Genomic DNA, 14,372 nt, shown 5'->3' with positions numbered 1-14,372 from the left:
GCACTGGGGGGTGGGGGGTAGGGGCGGGGCTGGTACCTGGCACTGGGGGCGGGGGGGCTGTACCTGGCGGGGGGGGTAGGGGGTAGGGGCGGGGCTGGTACCTGGTACTGGGGGGGGCCAGTACCTGGCGGGGGGGGGGTGGGGGCGGGGCTGGTACCTGGCATGGAGGGGGGGCTGTACCTGGCACGGGGGGGTGGGGGGAGGAGAGGGGCCAGTACCTGGCCCTGGCGCCCTGTGAGCTGTCACTGGGAAGGGGGCCACGCAGGGAGGCTGCGGGGGGGCCCTGCCCTCATGGCTGTCTCTGCCCCCAGGGCGGTGCTGGGGCGGCTGGACATTGCCCCGCTGCTCAGCGCCCACGAGCAAGAGCCCCTGCTGCCCCCCGAGACCCAGCGCCGCTTGGAGGAGGCCTGCGCCACAGCAGTGAAGGTAACGGTGGGGCCTGGTGCCCACCCCCCAAGGCACACCCCTCTCCCCCCCCCGCCCTGCCTCCCCGCAGCAGCCCCAGGGCCTTCCCCTCCCCTCTGGCGCCTCCCCGCATCTGCCCCACCCTCTCCCCATGGCACCTACCCACCCCCTTCCCCTTCCCCTTCCCGTGGTGCCTCTGAGCTGGGAGTGGGTGATTTCCTCCCCCCCCAAATAGTCCAGGGGGTTGGGGGTGTCAGTCCTTTAATGAGCTGGTCGTGGGGGGAGGAGTTTACATTCCTGCCGAGCTGCAGGGCCTGTCTGGGAGCCGGCTGGCTGGATGCCAGGCCATAGGGCAGGTGGTGCTGGGGCAGCCCATGCACCCCCCCACGGAGCTCCCCCCCACCTGTGACAGCTTCTATTCCCACCTAGACCAAGATTGCGGCGGACATGAGCCGGGAGCTGCGAGAGGAGGAGCAGCGCTGGGCACAGGAGCCTGGACGGGACCACGGCCACCTGGAGCTGTCCAGCCGGGTGATCTCGGTGCGTCCAGGGCAGGGCCGTTTGCCGCTACCCGGCTCCACCTGGGCACGCTCCTTCCCCGCCGTGCCTGGCCCCTGGACCACCCACAACCCTCCTGCTGTGCCTGGCCCCCTACACCCCCTCCTGCTGTGCCTTGGCCCCCCCAGGCCCCTTCCCCGCCGTGCCTGGCCCCCCTGGGCCTCCCAATCCCCCTCCCGCCATGCCTGGCCCCCGAGCCCTGCCCCCGCCGTGCCTGGCCCTCGGGGCCTCCATGCCCCTTTCCCACCGTGCCTGGACCCCCACCCCATGAAGTGTCTGGCCCTCTAGCCACCCACACCCCTTCCCCACTGTGCCTGGCCCCCGGAGCCTCCCATGGTCATTCCCCATCGAATCTGGAACCCCTTGTGCCTGGCCTCTGGGCCTCCCTGGCTCCCTTCTCCCCGGCCTTCCCTGCCACACACATACCCTCCCCACCGCCCATGCAATCAGCTGTTCACCCTCCGGGTGCTGGTGGTCTCAGGCCTGTCATGCTGGCTGAGTGGGGCCAGAAGTTGCCCCATTGGGCCCAGGAGTGTCTGGTATGGCCAGGGCAGCCCATGGCCCAGCCGAAGGAGGGAGTCCGTGGGAGCCTCTGAGCTGGTCTGGGGCCTGATCCGGGCTCCCCCACCCTCCCCCAGGTGGCCAGGTCCAGCCTTCCCCTCCTCCGGAGCCAGCTCCCTTTGGACCCTGGGTGTGGAGTGGGCCCATGTGCCCATCCCCCTAGAGCCAGGGCAAGGCTTACCCCCAGGCTCACCCATCCTGGACCCCAATCCCTGTCAAGACACGGCTGTCCCGGGGGGACGCTGGCCCCCCACTGGCTGCCCCCAGAGCTCTTCACTTGCTGGCCCCTGTGCGGGCGCCCGGCCCTGGGGGTGCTGTCTGGGGCTCGTGCTGATCAGCTCCGGCTCCAGCTTCCAGCTGGCAGAGGGCACAGGTGGGCTCTACCAGTCTTGCCTCCCTCCCGCCCCCTCCCCCAGGCTGTAGGGGCCACAGGGGAAAGCTGCCAACAGCAGATGGCAGCTCCGACCCCAGTACCCCCGGGGCAGGTCCCCTGGGCCAGAGAGTTAGTCCTCTGCTCCCCGTGAGCTCTGCAATGGGCCCCATGCGGGGCTCCCCTCTGCCAGGCAGCCAGCGCCACCCCCCAGGCTGCCCACTGGCCAGCCCCCTGAGCGCCGTGCCCCATGGGAGCAGACAGCTGCTGAGCCAGGCCTGGGCTGTGCTGGGTGCCTGGGGCCTGGCTGGACCTGCCTTGGGCTGGCAGCTCGCAGCCCCTCCCCAGGCGGTGCTGGGTGCAGCTGATGGTGCCTGGGGCTCGGCCAGGGCCTGCTGGGGTCTCCCCTTTGTTGCAGTTGGGGTGAGTCAGTCGTGCCCGCTGGAGGTTTGGGGCCAGTCCGTGCGCCCGGCGGCAGGGGGAGAGGAGGCTCCCCACTCCCCCAGCAGTTCAGTGGCCTGCTCCTCTCCCTGCAGGTACTGAAGGCCCATGTGGACAGAGCCCCCCAGATCACACCGGAGTTTGGGGAGCAGATAGTGCTCTGCTGCCTGGCTGGTCTGGCCGAGTTCCTGCAGAGGTACAGGGGAGAGGGAGAGGCTACACCAGGGGCCTGCTTTGGGGTGACCGTGCAGAACTCATGGGGAGGACAGCAGATGGGGGCGGGGGGGCTTCCCTGTGGGGGGAATCGCGGAGGGCTCCCAGCCACACACCCCCACCCAGCGCGGCCAGCCCCCCTGGGCTGGGAGACCCATGGGCTGCGTGGAGAGATCGGCCCTGTTAATAATATTGTGTTACTTGCCAGTCGGTCAGAGGGTTCCTAGGCTCTGGCTCCAGCATCAGGCTCTGCCGGGCTCAAACCCAGGAGCTGTCTCTTGGCGAGAGCCTGGGGTGCGGGACCAGGGCGCTCACGCTGAGCACGCAGCAAAGCCCGGGGGACTTTCACTGGGCTCGGCGAAGAAGCCAGGAGGGCTCCAAGCCATGTGACCCGGTCGGAGCCCCCAGCCCAGCCCTCAGCACCAGCTGGGGTGTTGCCCTGGGCCAAAGCGCTTCCTGGGCGGCCTGGCGGTGAGAGGCAGCAGCCGGCCCCATCTTGGGCCTGCCAATGGCTCTGATGGGCCCAGCGGGTTGCAGGGTCAGATGGGGGACGCCCAGCTAATCACTGAAGACCCTGCTCCGCATGGTGGTTTCCCTGTTAGTGATAGTCAGGCTAGTGCCCAAATCCAGCCGTTTCCCCGGCATAGGAGGGAGGTGCCCTTTTCCTGCAGGGTAACAGATTCATCCCTGTCCTCATCCCTGTCCAGGCCCGTTCAGCTCAGCCCTGGCACGTCTTGCTCGGCCGATGGACAGTCGTTACTCCCCTGTCCCTGCGGTGGCATCTCCCACTGAGCAGGCTCCTCCGCCGCGTTCCCCAAACCTTGGGGCAGCCGTCAGGCCGTCTGTCCAGCCTCCCTGGCCTGAGCTGTGCTCAGGCTGCCTGCCTAGGCTAGCATCTCCCAGGCCTCCAGATTTCCTGCCTTACGGCTGAAGACAAGGAAGGCCAAGCCAGCCCTGTGGGCTACAGCCCTTGGCTCGGGTTTCTCTCCCCTCCCCATGCTGGGTGAGGTTTGGTCTGGGGGAGGAAGGGGTCTGGAAGGTAGCAGCTGAGCGGGGTGGAGGGTGCAGGTCCCTCCCCTGGGGTCCGTCAGAGAGGATCACTGTGGGACGTGTGCCTGGTGGTACAAGGATGCCCTTCCTGGGCAGGGAGGGGCAGGGATCCCCCCCGCCAGGGCTGTCCCTGGTATGGGGGGGTGGGGATCCCCCTGGAGCCTCAGGACACCCCTTCAGCATGGGCCATCTCTCCCCTTTTGCAGCTTTCAGAGCAAGGTGGAGCAGTTTCACCAGAGGCCAGGCGAGAGCGGCCCCCCAACCGACAGCTATGTGGGCAGGACCATCACACTCGTCAACTGCTGCCCCCCCTTCAGGTGAGGGGCCCCCATACCTTTTGCCTGCCCAGGGCTGGGGTGAGCCAGCCCATTCCCCCCACCCAGGTCCAGGGGCCTACGGAGCCTGTAGCAGGCACCCTGCGTCCCCCCATTAGGTCCCTTGTGGCCAACCCCCCTCCTTTCCCCCCCCCCGCACCTCCTGCTGGTTACCCTCCATGGCTGTGCTGTGCCCTCCCCAGGCTCCCCACTGGGCTCCCTCCCTAGTCAGGCCACCAAGGACCCCTGCTGGACTCCCACCCAGCTGGACTCCCCTGAGGTCCCCTCTTCCCCTCAGCCATATCCAAGGTCCCCTGGGTGAAGAGCATGGCACGATCTGTCCCCTGGGCCCCTGCCAGGGTGCCGGGGGCAGGGTTGGATTTCGGGGCCTGGGGCCCATGCCTGGAGGGGGCGTTGCTGCAGTGCATTGTGGGCTGGCTTGCTGACAGGCACCGTTTCCCCAGGGAGTACGTGGAGAAGCTGGTGCAGTTTGGCCACCCGGAGAGCAATGTCCCCCAGCGCCAGGCCAACGCCGCCCTGGACAAAGTGACCCGTCTCTGCAACCGTGTCCTGGCCCAGCAGCTCTTCGAGGAGCTCCGGGTATGTGGGGGGCAGGCCGGGGCACTTGCGGGACCTGGCCTGGGTCTGTCTGTGGGGGTAAGGTGGATCTGTCAGATAATGAGAGAGTCAATATACTGCCCCTCTATCAGTCCATGTACGCCCACACCTGGCAGACTGTGCACGGGGCTGGTCGCCCCAGCTCAAATCTGAGAGGTTAGAATTGGGAAAGGTGCAGAGAAGAGGGTGGAACCGCTTCAGCGAGTGAAGAGATTAGAAAGACGGGGACTGCTCAGTTTGGAAAAGAGACGACTAAGGGGGATATGACGGAGGTCTATAAAATCATGCCTGGTCTAGAGAAAGTGACTAGGGAAGTGTTATTTACCCCTTCACATCACACAAGAACCAGGAAATTAATAGGTAGCAACAAACAGAAGGAAGGAAGTCTTCGCACAACAGAGTGAACCTGTGGAACTCACTGCCAGGGGATGTTGTGAAGGCCAAAACTGTAGCTGGGTTTAAAAATGCTCCTGGAGGACAGGTCCATCAGTGGTTATTAGCCAACAGGGCAGGGACTCAGCCCCATGCTCTGGGTGTCCCTAGCCTCTGCTTGCCAGAAGCTGGGACTGGACGACAGCCTGGGGGTGGATCACTCGAAAATAGCCCTGCTCTGTTCGTTCCCTCTGAAGCACCTGGCACCAGCAACGGTCAGAGACAGGATACTGGGCTAGCGGGGCCATTGGTCTGACCCAGCCTGGCCGCTCTTATGTTCCTAGCTGGGGGACAGGTAGGCCTGTCTGTGCCGGGGGCAGGGCGAGGTGGCAGAGGCCCCCATTCATCCCAGCAGATGTCAGTGCTGCCAGCATAGGAAGGGGGCAGAGGGCCGGGCGCTGTGGGGGGTCATGGCAGCTTGCCCCTTTCCTGCACGGAGACCTGGGGCTTGTCCTCCTTTGCCCCCCACTGTCCAGCCCTCTGGATCCAAACAGAGGGGAGCTGTGAGCGGGGTGAGGCCAGCAGCCTGGCCAAGGCACTGTCCAGCCCGTCAGAGGGGGCGCTGCTGAGATCTGGCCCACTCCTGGCCTGCCTGCAGCAGCAGACGGGAGGGGACCTGGCCTGGTCCCCATGTGCCCCCTGGGGGTGCCCGTCTCTGCTCTGGTGCTGAGGCTGGCCTCTCCTTTCAGCCCTACTTCCACAAGCTGATGAAGAGGAAGTGGCTGACCAGTTCGGAGAGCTTCGACGCCATCGTTGTGCTGCTCACGGACTACGCCCAGAAGCTGCGGACGATGCAGCCGGAGCCATACAAGGTGGGTGCTGCTGAGGGTGTGGGGAGAAGCCACATGGGACGGGGCCTGGGCAGAAGGGAGAGCAGCCATTGCTTTCCGGACGCCCCCACTGCCTCCTGCCCCGCCACGGCCCTGTTGCCTCTCATCAGGCTCTGCCCCTCTATCCAGCCCCCCACCACCACAGCCCTCGTGCCTCTCCAGGCCACGCCCCTCTGCCATGGCCCTGGACCCAGCCCCGACCCCCTGCCATGGTGCTGGCGTCTCTTCCCAGGGACCTCCCAGTTGCTGAGCTGGACGCCGTGGGACAACTTCCAGGGGAGGTTTCTCCCTGAGATTCTGCATCTGAAGGCACTGGGGGGCAGGGAATAACCACAGTGCAATGCGCTCTGCCCAGGCCCCTGATCCGCCCTCCATGGGCCCTGGGGGCAGGGAATAGCCACAGTGCAGTGTGTGGCAGCATCCCTGGGGGCTCCCCCCACCGCGGTGGGCTAGCTGGGGGGAGTCTGCCCCTCCCCTACAGGCTGCGTGGCTGAGCCTGTCGTGTGCCCCACAGGCGCTGGTGAACGAGGTGCACCGGCGGGTGCTGGTCGAGTATGTCCGGCCCCTACTGCAGGTCCGGCTCGTCTGCAGCTCGAACAAGATGAGAGGCAAGGTGGCGGCCCGGCTGGAGGACGAAGGCCGCCAGCTGCAGGAGCTCTTCGGCCAGCTGGTGAGCCGGGAGGAGGCTGGGAGGTGTGGGGGGCCACGCTGTAGCTGCACTGTGGGGCAGGGTGGGCTGCCCTGTGAGGACCCCCCCATGGGGCTGAATCTCCAAGATTGCTAAACTGGGGTGGTGGATCGGGAGAGGGGAGGGCGTCTGAGCTGCAGGCTGCCCAGAGGGGGGTTTCTGGGCAGCGCCAGACACAGAGGAAAGGGCAGGTGCAGCCCTCCTGGCGGAGGGGAGAGCCTGGGAGAGCCAGCTGGGCCCGGCTTAGGGTAAAACAGTGAAGGTGGAGCGGGGGTGCCCCGCACATCCTGTTGCCATGTGTCAGGGTTGTGCCGAGATCGGGACACGGAGCCCTGCCCACTGGAGTTCCCACGTCTGCTCACACAGGGGTGGAAGAGGAAACTGAGGCACGGCGCAGGGCAGCGATGGGCCTAGCCTCCCACAGCGGGGCGGTGAAGGAGCCAGGATTAGCACCAGCCTCCAGCCCTGCCTGCTGGGCCATGCTGCCCTGGGTGCTGGGGGTTCTCCTGGAGGACTGGGGGGAGCTGAGCTCCAGTTTGTCCCCTCAGTCTCACTGGTGGCATGGCTGGGCGGGGCTGGGGGGGAATCTCCTTAGCCCCTGCCCTGTCCTGACTGGCCCCTCCCCACAGAAGTCGACCTCATCTTGGCTGAATGCAGCGGTGCCTCACCTGGCCGAGATCCTGCGGCTGGAGGACACGCCCTCTATCCAGATGGAGGTGGGGGTGCTGGTGCGGGACTTCCCTGACGTCCGGTGAGTGGGGGGCACTGCAGGGGGCACCATGGGACCTGTGCACAGCCTCCAACCTGCACCTCCCCCGGCAAGGTTCCCCCAAATCCTCCCTCTGGGGGATCCCCCAGTGTCGCTCCATCCTCGGCCCACAGGGGGCTGCTGTGGGGCTGGAGGGAACAGGTTCATCCCTTGAAGCGTCAGTGAGGGGGCCAGCACCTTGGCACCCCCCCTGGACTCCTGCTCCCAGCGCATTGGGGGCCATGCTGCTGTCTGGCCTCCCCACGTCAGCAGGGGTGCAGTGGGTGGTTGGATGGGAGATCTGGGTGCCCCTGTGCTCTTGAGGCTGTTAAAAGTCTCGGCTGAGCTGGAGCTCAGCTAATGAATCCCCCCCCCACCCCCCCCAGTCCTGCCCTATCCCTGGGGCGTGTTAAACAGCTGCCCTGGCTGCACTGCAGTGCTGGGGAGACCCTTCTGGGGTTGCAACTGGGCTGCCCTCTCCGCTCCCCCTCTCGCTCCTTGTGCCCCGGCTGAGTGTCACAGAGCCAGGCGGGCTGAGGGCCGGGCAGAGCCCTGAGCTCCGTGGCACAGGGCCGTGGCTGCTGTCTGGGTCCATAACAGAAGAACAAACACCCCAGTGCTCAGAGCTTGTCACGGGAGGGCCCCGGGCTGGCTTGAGCAGTGGCCACTGCATGGCCCCAGGCAAAGCCCCGGGGGAGCCAGACGAGCGCTGCCACTGAAGGGGGGCCACCCATCACTTGACTGCACTTTGCCCTGAGGCAGCACGGGTGGCTCCCAGCTCCCCTGGGTCCGCACAGACCCCAAGCCCCCCGCACTGGGACCTCTCCTGTAGGGGGCGCTGGGCCATGCTCTGCCAGACAGCCGGCAAGCTCCGAGCAGCGCGCGAGCCCAGTATATGGTGCTCTTAGGGACGGTGAGCTCCCATAATGCACCTGGCCAGGGGTGCGATGCAGGTCCACGGTCCTTCCCCCTCCCCCACTGGGGGTTGGCTCCTGGCCCTGAAATCAGCCAGCTCTTGGGAAGGCCGGGCCTAGCATGTGCCCACACGCCTCCTGTGGCAGAGAGTACCACAGGTCACCCCGGCTGAGACAGAAGATTGACCAGGGTCAGATGGCTCCAGAGCGGACGCAAGCGTGAACTTGCTGCTCTGACCAGGTGGGAAAAGGGCAAATGGCTTTGCCAGCACCACTGCTTGGGACAGGGGCGAACGCTCCACATGCAGCCCCGGGAGATGCCCTCTGGGGCGACACCCCCCAGCTGCTTCCCGTGCGCCAGCAGAGCTGAATGCTGGCAGCCCCCCGCAGGGATCCCCCAGCTGCTTGGCCCCACAGGGGTCGGATTCCAGTCCCGATTCTGCAGTGGCTGTTGCATTTGATCCTGACACACCTGCCCTCTCCAGCAGGGGGCACCAGTGACACACACTGGCTGCCCGGTGGGTGCAGGTGGTGCTGACGTGCCCGTGCCCATGCCCTGCTCAGCCAGCCCTCCCCCTGGCACCAGGCGCAGGCAGGCCAGGCCTTTGGCAATGTGCTTTCCAGGGGCCCCAGCTGGCCTCCCTCTGCTTCCCCCCCCATCCCTGCCATGCTCCAGGGACTCTGCCTGCTGCCCTCGGTCGCTGTTCCCACCACGTAGGGAAGGCTAGGGGCTGCCCCCACGTGGCACACGCTGGTGCCAAGGAGCAGGATACCAGTGAATTGGCCTTGGTGTGCTCTGCTGGGGTGGGGGCGAGACCCTGTCTGGCACATAGGGACAGCATGGACCTGCACGGGCCCCAGCCTGACAGGCGCTGCATGGGTGCATAACCAGGGACAGTCCCAGCCGCAGAGCGCTCGCCAGCCGGGAGCCAGGCCCTGATCCGGGGCAACGGCACCCGCAGCGCGTCCTTGCCAGCTCACAGGCTGATCCCAGCAGCGGTCAGAATGCGCCCCCACCCCCAGCTTGGCCCCCGGCGCTGCGGCCGGCATTAGAAGGTTGATCGAGCTAAGCAGGCCATTGGGCGTGGGACCCTGTAATGATGCTGGTTCTGGCGGGACCCAACGGAGAGTGCCAATACAGGACACATTGCTTCAAGCAGGGCAGTTACAGCCCCAGCCTGGGGTTTCTATGCACACCGAGGCAAACCAAACCAGCCAGCCAGCGAGGACTTTGGTCTCACCCCACTGGCTCACCACAAGTCACACAAGTAATTCCCTGAGACGCTCCAGTTTCCCAGGATCCCCAACAGTACCACTTGTTATGGGGAAAAATGGTTATGAAAACCAAGACCCCAGTAAAAGAAAAAAGGTTCTCTCGATCCCACAGCACCAAGCCCCAGACCCAGGTCAATATGCAAATCAGATCTTACCCACAAATCATGCTGTTGCCAATCCTTTAGAATCCAAAATCTAAAGGTTTGTTCATAAAAGGAAAAAGCTATAGATGAGAGCTAGAATTGGTGAAATGGAATCAATGACATACAGTCATGGCCAAGTTCTTGGTTCAGGCTTGCGGCAGCGATCGAATATACTGCAGGTTCAAATCAAGTCTCTGGAGAACATCCCCAGCTGGGATGGGTCATTCAGTCCTTGGTTCAAAGCTTCAGTGTAGCAAAGTCCCTCCAGAGGGAGGAAGCAGGACTGAAGACCAGATGGAGGAGCTGCAGCAGCTTTTAATATTCTCTTGTCATGTGGTCTTTCTTTCTTTGTCCCAAAGACAAGCTGTGGCCTGGAAAAACCTCCGAGTTCTGTCCATAGGCAGGTCCCTGCACACCTTGCTGAGTCCTAAGGCGTCTGCCTTCTCTCAATGGGTTGATTGTTTTCAGAGTAACTGCTGTGTTAGTCTGTATTCGCAAAAAGAAAAGGAGGACTTGTGGCACCTTAGAGACGAACCAATTTATTTGAGCATAAGCTTTTGTGAGCTACAGCTCACTCCATCATTGATTGTGTAGCTGATGGTCCTTAATGGGCCATCAAGCAGGCTAGGCAGAGCTGACACCAGCTTGTCTGGAGTGCTCCCCAGAAGCATAGCACAAGTTTGAAATACAGACAGTATAGAGCCAATATTCATAACTTTAACTACAAAAATGATACACACATATAGACAGCATAATCATAATCAGCAAACCATAACCTTGTCTTAGACACCTCATTTGACCCCCTTTATACAAGATTTGGTGCCACTACAGGACTTTGATTGCAACAATGATCTATACGGTCCCAGCATATGTTGATAACGTCACAAGACACCTCCCCTTCCTCCATGCTCCCAGCAGCACTTTCCTGAACCCGGAGTCACAACCCGCTTCCCAGGATGGGGATGGGGGGAGATAGAAATGCCCACGTCCGTAGCTCTGCCTGGCGCTGGACTTTGCCACGGCCGCCTGCATCACTCTTGAGGCGAAGGGGGGTTATCACGCTCCTGGCGCGGCTCTTCTTTCCATCTTCCGCTGATGGCATCCGGGCTCAGGGCTGGGAGGCGACGGATCGCCTGTGAAGTGTGGCTGCGAGCTGTTTCCTGCAGCCGGCCAGGGCGGGGCAGCCAGCAGGAGTGGCTGAAGACAGGGCTGGAGGAGAAAAACAAGCGGCTCAGACAGGAAGGGGCCCGGGAGTGACTTCCCCTGGCTGCCACCATGGAGCAATTTGTGGTTGTGGCCACCAGGGAAGTGGAGACCTGTGGAAAAGGGGCTAGGGGTGGAAGGCTGCTCCGCAAGAGACCTTCGGTGGAGGGCGACGGGGTGTCAGACATATATAACCCCGCCACCCTCCACCACATCCCCTCCCAGCATCACACAACACACCCACCTGCTGGCCTGGCATTGCCAGGGGCTGGACTGCTCTGCCCCTGTCGGGACTGGCCTGGCGCTGCCCTGGGAATGGATCTGGGACACCTGCCTCTGGAAAGATCCCCCTAAGCCAGCCCCCGTCAGCTGGCTGCATTTTCCCAGCAGTGGGATTCACAGGTCCCGGCCCCCAGGCTCAGCGCCGTGGCAGGAGCCTCCAAGGAAGGAAGTGTTGCAATTGTGCCGGGCGCATCTTCCCGCCTGGAGCTGGGCCGTGCTCTGGGACAGCTGCCAGCTCACGGCAGGGCCCCGGAGCAGTTGTGGGGCCCAGAGCTGACACCAGCGGTGCTGTTCCCCAGAACCAACTCCGGGTCGGGCACCAGCAGAAGCACCAGGCTGCCCCCCACCTCCCTCTCCGCTGCAGGAGCTGCCCGGGAGCAGCGTGTGCCTGGAGCGGGGGCCGGGGCTGTGCTGATTACATGGGCGCTTAGCCAACATCCTGAAAATGCCGGCAGGAGCTTTAAATAAACTCCTGCCCTGCAGTGCAGCCAGCCGCCCTCACACAGCGTGTGTGTGTGTCCCAGCGGGCACTGGGCTGGAACTGTTAGGGGGAGTTGATGGCGGGGGTCTGCCAGGCACCATGCTGACCGTCAGGGGGTGCTGATGGAAGGGACCCGGCGGGCACTAGGCTGACACCGCTGGGGTGTGCTGAGGTGGGGGTCCTGCTAGGCACCAGGCTGATCGCCAGGGGCTGCTGACGGGGCAGCTCCCAGTGGGCACAGGCTGACACTGCCAGGGGGGGTGAGTCCACTTATCTATGGTGAATGCCCCCCCCACTTGCTCTGCGGCTCCCCTCAGTAAGTGCCTCTGCCCAGGTGGGGCACAGCTGCCAAGGGAGGGGTGCTCCCTTCATTGCCCCATGGCAGGAGGCAGCTGCATCCCCAGCCCCACTCACATTGGGTCCTTCCCCGTGACCTTGGCTGGGCTAGGGAGAGATTGCGCCCCCTCGAGGCCAGTCTGAGGAGTTGCCCCCTCTCTGGGCTGCGTCAAGAGCTTGTTCCCGGGTTTCTGCAAGGAGCTGGCCTGGCCTCTCCCGTCTCCGGCTCTCTGGGTGGTGCCCTGGCTGCTGGCTCTGGGCACAGCTTTGCCCCTGTGGGCATGTGCCCAGTGGCATGGGTGGGCATGGCAATGGCCCCAGCAATGGCATGGCTCTGCTCCGTGGGCATGTGCCCAATACCATGGGGGGCTGTTCTGAGCAGCACCCCTCACCCTCTCCTTGTCTCTGCAGGAGGAAGCATGTGGCGGCCCTGCTGGACGTGCGGGGCCTGCGGGGCCAGGCGCAGCGCCAGGAGATCTTGGCTGTGGTGAAGGACCTGGAGCTGAGCGAGGGCGAGGTTCCGCTGTGCCGGGAGCGGGCCTTCTTCTCGGACATCCCTGCCACCCGTGAGGTGCGCTGCTTCGCCAGGGCCCTGCCACGCCTGTCGCCCGCACACCTGCCCTGCCTGGGCCGGCTGCCCTGGGGGTGCCTGGGCCCTGAGCCTGACGCGTGCCAGCCACAGACCAGTGAGCACAAGACAGAGACCCAGGTGTGAGCTGAGCCCCTCCAGCAGAACCCAGCCCCCGAGCTGCACCAGGCCAGGTGCCTTGAGCCAGCGAGCAGGTCCCTGCATCCTGCTGGCCCAAGGCCATGCCACCCAGCCTGCACCCAAAGACACCGGACCTCAGTCCCAGCAGCCTGGTGGGTGAGGCCAGGACACAGGCATCCAGCCCTGCTGCCTGTGAGCCCCCCTCAGGCCCCAATGCTTCAGTCCTGAACTCACCCTGGTGCCCAGCTTGGTGCCCAGCGCTGCCCTGAGCAAGGAGTTTGGGATGTTCATTTATGGCAGCCCTCCCCAGATATGCACCCTGGCCCCACGCATGGCGCTGCAGCTGGTGGGGCAAGGCCAGACCTGTGGGTGGGACATGCTGGGGGGGTGTTTGACCCTTTGTGCCCCTTGGCCACCTTCCTCTGGGGCTGGCAGCCCGCTGCCCCTCAAGCTGCCCTGCTCCCCTTCGGCTGCCTACCTCCCAGTGCCCACCAGCAGGGTAATGCCATACCCCCCAGGCTCCTCCTGGCTGTGACTTGCCAGCCCCCCCAAGGAGCCAGCCAGCCACCTCTGACCCCCTGAGCGCTGGGCAGCAGTTGCAACTGGGTCTATGCCAGAGCCCTGGGCGCTGGAGCCAGTTGCGGTGCCCACCCCTATGCCCCCCAGCAGAGTCCCAAGGCAGGAAGGGTGCTCATTTCACCTGGGGGGCCCTCCCCCCCCCCAGGCTGCCCAGTCATGCGGTCTGGCTCGCCTGGGGTTCGAGTTCAGTCTGTAACTGTATGATAAGGAATAAACATTAATTTAAAGGCCGCTCTCAGGTGTGTGGGTCCATCTGCACCGATTGGGGCCTTGCCCAGCCAGGCTCCCTAGGGGCTGCAGGGGGGAAGGCTGGGCTGAGTGGGGTGGGAGGGCTCTTTCCCTCCCCACTTCCCAAGCACTGACCCCTTTGCCTCATCTCTCGGGCTGTTGTCGCTTCGAGGCAGCTCATTCTCCAGGCCAGAGACAGGCACAAAAGTTGGCCCCGAGGGACACGGAGCCAAGGCTGGTGCCAGGGCAGCGGGTTTCCTGGCGGTGCCTGGGGCAGCGCCTGGCACTGCTGGGTTTGTCTCCCCCCCACTGTCCCTGCCCAGCTCCGGCTCACACGCACTGTGTGACCCTTTGTCCCAGCCCTGCCCCGCCGGAACCCCTCCACCATGCGGCGCATCCTGGCCAAGCTGGCTGTGTTTTCCAGGAACAACCCGTCCCTGGCCACACCGATGTACACCGTGGCAGCAGGGAAAGCGGCTCGGCTCTTCCCACTGCCCGGGGGCAACATGGATCCCCCCCCCCACCAAGGCGCCTCCTCCTCCACCCTGCAGGGCCCCCCTGCCCCAGCCCCCTCACCCCTGGCTCACTCCAGGGAAGCCGGCAGGGGGCTTGGAGGAAGGAAATTCCTGCGTGTGAGGGGAGTGAAGCTGGGAAAGTCATCAGGATGCTGCTGCCAGCCCTGCCTGGGGGGGCCGGCAGCGGGACTTGGGGGGCTGGGGCCAATCTGGGGTGGAAGTGGGGAAGGGGACAACAGTACTCTTACCACCTGGCCTTTGCCAGTGTCCAGGGGGGGCAGGGCTCTGGGGAGCCCCAGTAGGAGGGGGCAGCAGTGGGGCCCTAGGGCAGGCCCAGGCATGGGGAGCCCGAGGCAGGAGTGGGGGCCGCAGGGGGCAGGACCCAGGAGAGGGGGCCCCTGAGGTCCAGGTGTGGGGGAGGGGTGGCAGGCCAGGGCTTGTTATTCTCAGTCACCCCCCAGGCCCCTCCCATCGCCCCA

The 14,372-nt window shown here is 64.7% G+C and overlaps 1 protein-coding gene across 7 annotated transcripts in view; it reads left to right on the top strand.

The window, feature by feature from the left end:
• Positions 1–13,375, top strand: part of EXOC3L2 (exocyst complex component 3 like 2) — a 41,647-nt gene extending 28,272 nt beyond the window's left edge. For 4 of the 7 annotated variants that reach the window (XM_073322230.1, XM_073322233.1, XM_073322232.1 and 1 more), the window contains 9 exons: positions 312–426; positions 835–945; positions 2,431–2,531; positions 3,805–3,915; positions 4,377–4,512; positions 5,652–5,774; positions 6,307–6,462; positions 7,110–7,231; positions 12,274–13,375. In XM_073322230.1, coding sequence (XP_073178331.1) covers positions 312–426; positions 835–945; positions 2,431–2,531; positions 3,805–3,915; positions 4,377–4,512; positions 5,652–5,774; positions 6,307–6,462; positions 7,110–7,231; positions 12,274–12,577 — 1,279 coding nt within the window. In that variant the 3' untranslated portion in view covers positions 12,578–13,375. The remainder of the gene's footprint in view (positions 1–311; positions 427–834; positions 946–2,430; positions 2,532–3,804; positions 3,916–4,376; positions 4,513–5,651; positions 5,775–6,306; positions 6,463–7,109; positions 7,232–12,273) is intronic. The other 3 variants (XM_073322231.1, XM_073322236.1, XM_073322235.1) reach the window with 3 other exon arrangements.
• Positions 13,376–14,372: the final 997 nt, after the last annotated feature.

Source organism: Lepidochelys kempii, chromosome 23 (assembly GCF_965140265.1).
Source record: "Lepidochelys kempii isolate rLepKem1 chromosome 23, rLepKem1.hap2, whole genome shotgun sequence".
Taxonomy (NCBI): domain Eukaryota; kingdom Metazoa; phylum Chordata; order Testudines; family Cheloniidae; genus Lepidochelys; species Lepidochelys kempii.
Note: the sequence above shows the minus strand (reverse complement) of the source record. Positions and strands in the feature narration are given on the sequence as shown.